Raw genomic sequence first — 12334 nt, 5'->3', positions numbered from 1 at the left:
AACATTAAGAAAAAAATATTTTTTAGTTTATATAGCACAATAAATGTATTAATAAATTATATATTTTTTAAATTATTTTAATTTCTTAATATCAAAGTTTATTAACCTTGTCTCTATATTTTAAATTAAAAGTAATATACATATATATAAGTTAATATTTTAAAATTTGAATTAATCTTCTTATTCACTGTATTATTTTTTAGAAAAATAACAACAAAAAACAATGGAAGAATAATTTGGTTCAAGTAGTTAGAACATGGAATAAATAACGTTGTAATTTGAAAAAGGATACCCGTCTTAAAAAGAATTAGGTCATGTAATTTAATATTTGATTTATTTTCTTAAAGTTCATATAAGTATCCAACTTTTTATCCGTGTCCTTAAAAGTAGAAACATGTTAGAACATCACAATGACAAAAAGAAAAAAATAGTTACTAAATAAACTTTAATAACAAATTATATTTATTCATAAATTTTACAATGAAAATATACAAAATGAATAAAAATATTATTTATATAAATAAAATATATAAAAGAATATTTATAGAATAAAAATTTTATTGATAAAATAATAATTAAAATATATTAACTAATTGATCAAATTTATTCTAAATAAAACAATAAAACTTTTAATAATATTTTGAAAAAAATAAATTTATTTTAAAGTAATTACTTTTAATTCAAACCTTTTTTTATGTATACCAGTAATATTACGACGAACCAACTTAATGTTATATTTTCCACTTTCTACTCTCTCTTTTTTATCATAGTTTCATCTTAAGACTCATAAAAAATGAAACGTGGGAATAATAAATAGTAACGCATACCATTCCAAAAGATCTGGGTAGTCATGAGAACCGATGTATCTAACACCCACTACCCCATAATTTATATCAAAATCAATATATATATATATATATATATATATATATATATATATATATATATATATATATATATATAAACATTTCTATAACTATTACAAAATATGAATAAAAGGAACAATTATCTAACGAAACTTTTCATAACATAATATATTGTGTTTAATTTATTCAAATTACTTAATGTTAACAATAATAGTTACAATTTTTGTTATACACGGAAATTGATTAATTATCGTGAAAAGAAAAATACAAAAAACAACAATAAATTTACTAAATGGAATTGTTGTTAGAATTAAATTTCACCCTAAATGATACTTTTAATAATTGTCGATAATATATATTTATTTTAGAATATTGATTATTTTGATTTTTTTTAACTATTGTTAAAACAAGAATGTGTAAGAATTTTGTTTTTGAGATTAATAAAAACGTCTAATAAAATAGCAAGCTAAATGTGATTAAATAATATTTTGAATGCTCATAAACATGATATATTTGTTAACAAATCTTAAATGATATAAAATTACTTTGACTTTACATAAATGCTAGTACATGTACCATGTTAAACTTTACATCTAAATGAATTGTGCAAATACCACAATTGTTTCTACAAAAATAATATAACATTTAACTTTTCACAAAAGGTTATATAGTTACGTCAAAGTCAATATCTAACTGATTTTTTCAAAGCTGCTTATATGAATAATATCGCATAAAAAGAACAATAATCTGAACTACATATACTTTTACACTATAAAAACTCTCTTTCAGTTGTGTTGTTTAAACTTTAAAAGAAGAAAATTTTTGTAAAAAGTTTTTTGGATAAATTTTGTATTACTTAAATATCTTCGGGTTAAATATGTTTTTAGTCCCTAAACTATTGGCCGTTTCTGGTTTTCGTCCCTCTTCCAAAGTAAGGTACAATTTGGTCCTCATTCTTTAGAAAAACGTTCGTTTTAGTCCTCAAAATTTTGTTTTTAGTCCTCGTTTTAGTCCTCAAAACGTTCGTTTTTTCGACTAAAACGAACGTTTTTTAAAGATTGAGGACTAAATTGTACCTTACTTTGGAAGAGGGACGAAAACCAGAAACGGTCAATAGTTTAGGGACTAAAAACATATTTAACCCAATATCTTCTGTAAGAAAGTTCTTATCAACATTATAAAAACAACTTTATTATTTTTGTATAATGACTTAAAATACTTGTTTGTTTAATTTAGAAAAGTGAAGAAGTACAATAAGTTTAACTATTTAATACCAAAAGTAATTATATTTACAGTAAATATAGTGCTTAAAAAATAATTAAATGTAATTTAGTTGAAATAAACCAATATAAAAACTAATAAATTATACAAGAATTAAAGAGAAACTATTGTTATTATTATATTTCCTAAAAATTTACTATATTGAATATGTCTATCCAAAATATATAACATGTCATTTAAAACATCTCATTAAATCTTCCCATTTATAAATCTTCCCGTTTATAAAGTAGGTATCATAATTATTTTATATTGATGTTAAAAATCATCTTGTTGAATAAACTTTACTTTTGCTAAATTGAATAGAGCAGGTGTTCCAAGATTTAAGGAGAAAAAAGTTTGTATTAATGTATATAATTATTAAATTTTCCTAACAAACACATATAACTAATATATATGTCCAAAATATATGAGCATCAAATATTTATTACATTTTCTTAACAAATGCACAGTTTTTTAATAATTATGTCATCAAAATAAACATATCAGCATAACGTAAGTCAGATATGAAGTTCCATCTATACAATCGGGCCTCATATTTATTTTAAACTCATGTTTATAACTATTTCAAAATATACTTCACTTACTTGAACCTAATAAATACCCCTCCTAACTGAATCTCATTCCATACAACTATTGATTTAATATTGAGTCTACATGTTCACACATATAGTGTCATTGTATCACCATAAACAATTATTTCATAATTAAACTAGGAAAATTGATATATATTAAATAAATACTGATATAAAATATTATTATGTTGAGTTTCGAATATATAAAGATTTATTTAATGGTAAAGTTGAAAAATAGAATGAAAGAAATTATGAGTTTAATTTTTCTCACTAAAACTTGACTTATTATAAAAATAAAAATCAAAGAGAAATTCATATAACTATTTTAGTTATCCAATAAATGGAAGATATATTAGTTTAAATCGAGAATGAACATTTGAATAGACAGGTGGACAAATACGAAATTGAGATATGTACTTATTTATCTCTATTTTTATATTTAATTTTAAAGAATCAAATATTATTTATACTTATATTGTATTTATACCTAACCAATGCAATAATTTCCCATAAAAATTGAGACACAGAATAGAAGAAAATTTTGAAATTTCGAAAACAATATCCAGATGTACAATTTTAATTTTTCAATATCATTGTTTTATTATATTTTAAACATAAAAGTATATCTCTTTATTCGGCTGCTTGACTACTTCCTTTCCTTCAAATAATATAAAATATAAAAAGTTAAATGGAAGGTCCGAAGTGGAAGGTGGGATGAATAGCAATTAGCATGGGCCTGTGGTGTTACTCTGTTAGTGGTCCAGTCCAGTCCACTCCGGTCCAATCTATGAAATGAAATTGAGTGATAGGAATCTTCGGGAACAATCCATTTTCCGTTGGATTTAATCAGCTTCCAATCTATTCTCCTTCCTTTCGCCTCTGTTTCTTTCTCATCCTTCCAATACAGATTTAATCCTTTCTGTAAGTTTTCTTTTCACTCTTATCATTGGTTCACATACTCTTGCAAGCTTGCTATTTGCTCAATTAATTCCTCGGAGTTTGTTGTTCATGATCTCCAATGTGTGTAAGTGAATGCGCTGGCTTGAATTGAATGAATTGAAGCGTTCATAATGTGTTCTTGTACGTATAGTCATAGCACAATTGCTCTTCCTCTTCTTTTTTTTTCTTCTTCTTTTTTTTCAATAAAACAAGTTATTCAAATTAAAGAGTGCGAAGAATCCTATCGTTGCTTAGTGCATGGCTGCGATCTTTAATTTTGTAGATAAATTTGTGATCGTAAAATTTTTGAAACCTTGTATAAGAATTGTATGTTAGTAACTGATAAATATAAATTTTCGTTTTCTCCGCTGGCTATATCAGTTGAGTTATCCTTTGCAAAAATTCATTCTTATGTAGATGCTTTATCAGAAGTAGTTAATGCGTGTGGCCATATAGATTGGATTCTGCTGCTAATATCAATCTGTGATGTGATGACACCAGTTGCAGTAATCGATTTGCAGATGTGTCTAACACCTTTTATGAACGAGACTCTGTTTGGCCTTTCCTCTGTTTTAAGTTGGTCATATGTGTTTTTTCTCCCGATTTAGTTATTCATAAATCTAAAGCATGTTTCGTTCAATCATTGCAGGTAACGGACGGTAGCTACAGAAAAAAATGCGGGGTTCTGTTGCACTCGTGCTGCCTCCAAAATGCAGGTTCTGGCAAAAGTACTCGATGAAAGGATCACGGGGTATTGTGTAAATTCTATATTTTATATTGTATAGATTGTATTTTTTAATTTCTTGGAAGCTTTTGTTTATTTGTTACCTCTTAAACTGCGCGAGCAGATAAGAAAATTTATTTATCACACACAATTTTATGCTTGAAACAGGATTGTTGACGACTCCAATACCTAAGAAACAAGAGGAGAATGAAGCTAGCAAAATTAGGATAAAGTTGGCTGACCCAATAGTCGCCTATAGCAAGCCTCCACCACTTCCACCTGTTATTGGACCGTTGGTTGTTCTCTCGTTGCTAGAGAGTACTGATGAAAGAGACAAGTGATGTGATATCTAACCCTCTGGTGCTAGCAGTTCTTAAGACGAAGTATATGCTAAGTAGTGTGATCCTTAATTGAAGAAAGTCTTGGAAATAAAAATCACTAGAGTGATTGCAGAGCTTAGTAATCGAACAAAGAAACTCCATAGCTTTATGTAGCCATCTAGGAGAGGATGAAGCCAGCATGCTATAAATATATTGTAAACTTTCAATATCCATGATAGTATCACATGAGGACTTCTCAAGAACCCTGCAGGAACATGCACTTGTGTATGTTAATTGAAGTTTTTTGGATGGCTAAAAGGATTTGTAAAATACAGGAACGATGACTTACACTCAGCTAGTTTTGGAAAGTTGTCAAATGTCGAAGTCACGTTTTTCAATAGGGTCTGAATTTTTCAAGAGGGACGCCAATTAAACATACCCGAAAAAAAAAGTATCATAGATTATCATATATGAGATGGCTGTGCATAAAGGAAGGTAAAAAATAAAGTTGCTTTCAGTATCACAGAAAGAAAAAAACTAGGGAAGAAACAATTCACGTTTTGGGGCTTACCAAAACTATGGTTCCTGGTTTGATAGGTGATTCAATTAATACCTCAGTTCTCCTGGATTAACTTTTATTGTGAGCACATGATTTACACAAATAAAAGACCGGAATGAATTGTTTTGCTACGTACCAAATGATCAGGTTCTTTCCCAATTTTGTTAACTTGAAGAAGGTGCAACCTCTTGTGAATGGGATCTGTTTCTCTTTCCATTCTGCCATACCACAAAGATTGTAATCAACCTCTTGATCATTTGTTTATAAAGAGAACACTACAAACTAATGAGAAAATTAATAGATGTACGAAAGAAATATGACCCATATGCCAGTTCGCTGCGGCAGTTAAATCATCTCCCTCGTATATATGTTTCACCCTGAATTTCACATTCCGGCCCATGCATTCAGTAAGCTGTTGTAAGAAGTGCATAACTTCCTGCAATGTTATTTTTAGACTGTGTAGCAGAGCTATTTACACTTTGCAACAAACCATGGCTTAGTTTTGGTAGAAAATATGGTTCTGAAACAAACCTTCTTTCCCTGGAATGGTTTGGTGAAGGCATGGTCTTCAAAGCAAGCATCTTCGGATATGCACTCATCCAATTGTCGCAGATCTTTACGTTGATGCTTGTGAAGTACTGATAAACAGTTTCTGCTGAAGAAAGAGAATTTTGCTGAGAATTGGGATCTCTTTTTGAAGCCATGGCTAAAATTCTGTTTCTACCCCAATATTTGCCCAGGACATTGTTGTTGATGGTGTGTCGTTTTATCTCTATCTTGTCTGAGAATCTGATGGCCAGTCTCTTTGTGATGTTGGAGTCTATTCCCAGCCAATGGCATGAAGTTCTGGCGGGTAAATTGATCACAGCATTCATTTGTAAATTTTCTTACCCAAATATTACCATTGACGAGCAATGGCAACTCACTGATACTAATATCTTCTTCCTATGTGACTTCCTTGAGGAAAAGAACAAAGAGTTTTCTCTAGCCTTAATCAAAGAATCGTTCCTAGTTTGCTTAGATGCTTCATTTGTTTTGCTGTATCTGACTTGGCATGAAATCCAAGAATATGTTATCTCAGGAACAAAAGTCAAGTACACAAGGAAAGAAAGACAAATTCTATCTGTCTATGTCCTTGTGTCCACCTTAACAGGAGGCAGGCCTGAATCTTCCACGTAATAGACAAGTTAGGTCAACCAAATACCATCCAGTCAACCGTCATAAAAAGCACCAATTGAACACATATCGGACAGAAATTGACAAACCTTCTTTTATTTTTTTTATATCATGGTGCACGGTGGTCGTGTTTGATATCAGAAAAACAAGTTTTATAACCCTGTGACACCGCACCCTCATCATGTGTATATAAATAACATGAAAAATGTTCCATACACACTCAAATAATTAACATACAATCATATATTAATATTTGCTTGACCTGAATATACATAAATACAGCCAGCTGGTCTTGCAGCTGAATCTGAGACAGCGACAAAGAAGTGCAACATGCTCTTGAATTGATGTCCAAATGTCAACATACGTATCTGACCAAGGAAGAAACAAGCGACTGGTGAAGATACCAAAGATCCTACTGATTTACCCGCACGTGTTCATCGCTCCTACTGGTGAAGGCTGAAAAGAACAATAAACCTATTTCTTTGAAACTACATAATACAGTACACGCTTGTGATGATTTGTTTTTGTTTCATTCAAAATAAAAAAGTATGGATTCGACGCTGAAGTTGTCATGCGTTGAGAGGAAAGGAATCTTATAGAGTAACACAAAATAGCTGGCATGCTTCCTAACTCCCACCAGCGAGACAGTGCTGCTTCACCCTCTTTCCCGATATTAATTTGCATCACTCTTCCACGCTCTCTCGTACCTAACTATATTAAAATATGGATAGAGTTTTTCAGGGTTCTTTTCTATATAAACTCCTTCCTACCTTACATTTCCTCCTACCCAGCTCTTCACATAAACACTATTTGCTACCTTCACTCAAAAGATCAGTTTTTTTAACAGTAAGAGAATGAACAACAGAATGGGTCGTGTTTCAGCTGCTGAATTTGCCAACAGGAACAGGTTGAGAAGCCAAAAGCCACTTCCAAAAAGAGGGCAGATTAAGTCCAAGATAGCAGCCAATGCTTTCAATTCAATCATATCTGTAATTTCCAGAGCATCTTCCTCAGGCTCCAATTCTCCAAGGAAAATCTAGTTGCTTTCATAATCCACTAGTTGTTCACGTTCATTTGTAATTTGTATTCCCTTTTAGGTAGCTTTCCTTCTATCCTTTATATATCGTTCTCTCTTTCTCAGTTAGCAATATCCAGTTTTGAATGTACACTCAATTAGAAAGGAATTTTTGTCAATTTCTAGGCTATGCCGTGCACTTAATCCAATATTTGTTAATTAATAGTTATACCGTCAAGTGCATAATGAATTCTATTCTATGGAATATGAGTACACGGGTTAGTAGCATTTCTCATAAAATTCATATTAACATAAATTTCCTTCACCAAATGAGTAGTATAAATTATAAAGTTTTCCAGTGGGAAACAGAACAGAGACAGAATAAAGTACCACTTCGTAAGGCATTATCATGTTAACTATATAAAATTTATCTACTACGAAAACCACAATTCGTTGGTGAACAAGGCATAGTTTTACGAGATCAGGAGTTAACAAAAAAATTTCAAACACACAAATCAACGAGGCTTTCTGAATTGTTTTAAGGATAATGATATTTTCACAACATTTTTTTGACAACATTTTAATATCATTTACGTGTCATTTTGTGACTGTTCTATGTTGGTGTTTATGATTATTATTATTGATTGTGAAGTAATTTTGGATCAATCACATAATGACACGTAAATGATATTAAAATATTGTAAAAAAAATGTAGTCAAAATATATAAAAAAAAAGAAAATCACAACGTATTAATATTTATACACTAAAAAAATTGTAATGTAGTATGTAAAAATCAATCCGTTGACCAGCTAAAAAAGTGTGGTATCTAGCAATAAGTACATGGTTATTTCTAGTCGAATGAAATCAGCAGAAAATCCCTTTCACTAACTCGAGCATGGTAAGTGGTAAGTAAAAGGTGTTGTATATGTGTAGCAATAGTTGTTGGACAAGCAATAGAAATTGACATTATTGCTTTCCTTTTTCCTTAAAAGGTGCTGACTTCTATTGTGGATGAGAAACTTTGGTTTTATTAAGAAAAGTAACATTGTCAAATAGAAAAGAAGTCTCGTCTGAAATGAAAATTTCAGACAAAAAATGGCAGCACACGGTTCTATTGTTAATATGTTGTAAATGACTGTCACAGAGAACGATAGATTTTTCATGTTTGCGCAAAACTAATATATAAAGATATTCTTGAACATAGCAAATTGATATAAGTTAACAACAATAATCCGTTAGTGGCCAAGAAGAAGATAAACGAAAGAAAAAGACAAACGGGGAGGACTTTACCATTGCCAGTTTTAGATGATAGAGTAGTTGATTTGCTTTGGATAGAAAGTAGTTAAGCACTTAATCCCCAGAAGAGTAAAAACAAAGAGAGGTGAAAATTGCTAATTATAAAAGTAGAAATTTAGACGTTTGTCTAACTCCGATAACGAGTATTTATCTAATGCATTCACTCTCCTTATTTTCATTGCATATATAGCTCACACACAAACCCATCACCTCCATTGACACCTCTGCATGTTTCATCTTCCTAAAAATTAATAAGTGCTACCTCGTAATGTGTGTTCGTAACTGGAGACTAATGTTTTGTTCTATTCAATTCATTTTTGTGTCTAACGGTATTGAAAGGATATATTTTTGTGCAGGAGAGAAGTTGAGTAAATGAAAGAATCGGAGAAAGTAACGTGGGATCAGGGTCGATGTACGGCGCAGGCACGATCCTTAGGCTCACAGAAGCTTATGGTATGGCTAATGCTCTTCGTTTCGCTCATCTACATGCTTTATACTCTGAAGCTAGTCTCAACATCGTCAAGCGCCTGCAACCACGCGCCCTTCATCATCAACCACCTCGCTTCTTCCTCTCTCCCCTACGCAAACGTCACGGAGAAGAGGGAATCCTCCTCCTCTTTGGGTACCGGAACGGGGAAGCGCCGAGACCAGAAAACGGAGCTCCGTCACGTGGTGTTCGGAATTGCGGCGTCGTCGAAGCTGTGGGAGCACAGAAAGAATTACATAAAGATTTGGTACAGGAAGAAGGAGATGAGGGGAGTGGTGTGGCTGGACGATCGCGTGAAGATCGACCCGGAGGAAGGGTTGCCGCCGGTGAAGGTTTCGACGGACACCTCTAATTTCGTCTACACCAACAAGCTGGGTCACCGCTCCGCCATTCGGATCTCCCGCATCGTCACCGAAACGCTGCGTCTGGGGCTCAAGGACGTGCGGTGGTTCGTCATGGGCGATGACGACACTGTTTTCGTGACCGACAACCTGCTGAAGATTCTGAACAAGTACGACCACAACCACATGTACTACATTGGGAGCTTGTCGGAGAGTCACTTGCAGAACATATTCTTCTCCTACGGCATGGCCTACGGCGGAGGGGGCTTCGCCATCAGCTACCCCTTGGCTAAAGCTCTGAGCAAAACTCAAGACCGTTGTATTCAGAGGTACCCTTCTCTGTATGGCTCCGATGATCGAATGCAAGCTTGCATGGCTGAACTCGGTGTTCCACTCACCAAGGAACTCGGTTTTCACCAGGTCTCTATTCCTACCTCTACCCCTACTAATTTATTCTTGCAAAAAATCTAGCTTTATAAAATACGTACTTTTTCGTTTTCATGATTAATTAATTAAAGTACAAAAACATGTCTACCCAAGGTGTACCAAAGTTTGAGATTAATTTTAGAATATTTATAAAATGAGAAATATTTCTGAAAATAGAATTTGTGTTTGATATATATCATCAAAATTAAACTTTTTATGCAGACGTATAGTAATCTATATTCAAAATAAAAAGATGAGTCTATAAAGGAGAAAGGAGAAAGAGGGAGAGGTGGTGAAGGATATAACAGTACAACTTTCCAATTTACTGTTATTGCAAACAGTACAACAGTTCACTCAATGGTGTCGGTGGTCTCGATTATGTCTTTCTCTTTTGTTTCACATCTAATATTTTATCAACTGAATAATAACTGTGCCTTTAAAACATCTACAAAGTTTCATGTCAGGGATACCTTTAACAAAATTTAGATTATATGATCTTAAAAAACATGATATATTCACCTTCTATTATCAATTGATGTTTCATTTCTGATTTCCTTACGTAGGTCCAATCACTTCGTTAAGAAAATTTATTATCAATTTTTAACTTTTTAAGTTACACACTAATTAACACATAAAATAGATTTTTTTAAAAAATAAAATAAAAATTTCAATGGTTATTGAATTAATTATTATAATTTTTAGTATTTGATTGTTATGATCAATACTTAAAATCTGTAATCGATATTAATTATGATAACATGTTTATATTTTTTTTCACAAATTTCTCTATAATATAAATTAGTTAAAAATTATTCTTTAATTAAAAATAACTATTTTCAAAGTATATTATATATGCATATACTTGTGGATAATCACTTATAAAATTCAGGTTCATAACTATTGTATTAATGAAGTTGTCATGAAGCAAATTACTAAAATGAAATCAAATAATAATGTTGATAATTTATTAACACATTGAATATATTTTTTTGAACAACAGAGTTAATAGATACGTGGCCATGGGAATGTAAAACGGAGAAGGAAACTACACAAGGGTGAAGAATATAACATAATATTTAAAAAATATAATGAAACTAGTGTTCTACAAACAATTGAACTGATGTTTGAATTGTCTTTTATATATGTTCGGTGCTATATATCTGTTAAATGCTTGAGTTATTAATGTATTACATTATACAGCAAACCAGTTGCTACTGAACCTATCAGTTTGAAAGTGATATTTTGCATCTAACTGCAAGTTTCTTGCAAACAAAACACGGTCCATTATAGGACGGTGGGTGGTGAACAACTTCTATGTTATTTTGTAATTTACTTAGGTTTCTAAACACTCTTTTGTTACCATTTCGTTGCAGGGACACCATACATATAGAGCTCCAGTTTAGGAACCTTATATTTTGACTTTAATCATCGTAGGTTTATGGTAGTTGAGCAAGCAACACCACACTAAACGACGAGGACTTTTGTTGTTTCTTGCGTGATTAGGGTTGTCTTTTTATGAGTTAGCTAACAGTGACATTGCGAAACTATAACACATTGTTTTTGTTGAAACAGTATGATGTGTATGGGAACCTGTTGGGGCTTCTTGCAGCTCATCCAGTGACTCCATTGGTGTCACTGCACCACCTTGATGTGGTTGAGCCAATATTCCCGAACGTTACAAGAATAGAAGCCCTTCAACGGCTTACCATTCCAATGAAGCTTGACTCAGCGTCCCTCGTTCAGCAATCAATTTGCTACGACAAGAAAAGAAAATGGACCATTTCGGTTTCATGGGGTTTTGCTGTTCAAATATTTCGTGGGATATTCACACAGAGGGAGATGGAAATGCCTTCCAGAACATTCCTGAATTGGTATAGAAGAGCAGATTACACTGCATATGCATTCAACACACGCCCGGTTAGCAGAAACCCTTGTCAGAAGCCTTTCGTGTTTTACTTCTCAAAGGCAAAACTGAATTCCACATTGAAACACACAGTGACCGAATATGAAAGACATCTTGTTCCTCACCCAGAATGTCACTGGCAGATGCCTGATCCTTCTCATCTTCAAAAAGTAGAGGTGCACAAGAAGCCAGACCCGCATCTATGGGATAGAGTATGTTATCACTAATATTTTCTATATTCCTTAAATCATTATAAACATATTAAAATCTTAACCCTTAATTTCATTACATGTGTGATAGGCCCCAAGGAGAAATTGTTGCAGAGTGATGAAGACCAACAAGACAGGAATCCTGAAGATAGATGTGGGTATATGCAGAGATGGCGAGATCCACGAACCTCTTTGATTGCGAAAACTGTGAATCAATAT

At 32.3% G+C, this 12334-nt stretch overlaps 2 protein-coding genes and 1 pseudogene across 3 annotated transcripts; 2 read left to right on the top strand and 1 right to left on the bottom strand.

Moving 5' to 3' along the window:
• The first annotated feature begins 3483 nt into the window (after nt 1–3483).
• Nucleotides 3484–5056, top strand: LOC148201276 (uncharacterized). Of its 2 annotated transcripts, none has more exons than XM_088113885.1 (3): nt 3484–3640; nt 4308–4409; nt 4551–5056. In XM_088113885.1, the coding sequence occupies exons 2-3, from the start codon at nt 4334–4336 to the stop codon at nt 4721–4723; spliced, it is 249 nt and encodes an 82-aa protein (XP_087970011.1). In that variant the 5' UTR covers nt 3484–3640; nt 4308–4333; the 3' UTR covers nt 4724–5056. The 2 variants fall into 2 exon arrangements, with proteins under 2 accessions (XP_087970011.1, XP_087970012.1); XM_088113886.1 differs by having other exon boundaries at nt 3615–3743.
• On the bottom strand, nt 4789–6268 carry LOC124842372 (uncharacterized; annotated as a pseudogene).
• Nucleotides 6269–8902: 2634 nt separating this feature from the next.
• LOC124842378 (uncharacterized) lies at nt 8903–12333 on the top strand. Its single transcript, XM_047318845.2, has 4 exons — nt 8903–9019; nt 9106–9997; nt 11576–12118; nt 12207–12333. Exons 2-4 carry the CDS (start codon nt 9122–9124, stop codon nt 12309–12311), a joined length of 1524 nt encoding a protein of 507 aa, XP_047174801.1. The 5' UTR covers nt 8903–9019; nt 9106–9121; the 3' UTR covers nt 12312–12333.
• Nucleotide 12334: the final 1 nt, after the last annotated feature.

Source organism: Vigna umbellata, chromosome 4 (genome assembly GCF_029865625.1).
Source record: "Vigna umbellata cultivar VRB3 chromosome 4, Vumbellata_1.0, whole genome shotgun sequence".
NCBI lineage: Eukaryota > Viridiplantae > Streptophyta > Magnoliopsida > Fabales > Fabaceae > Vigna > Vigna umbellata.
This window is presented reverse-complemented; position numbering and strand designations above follow the sequence as displayed.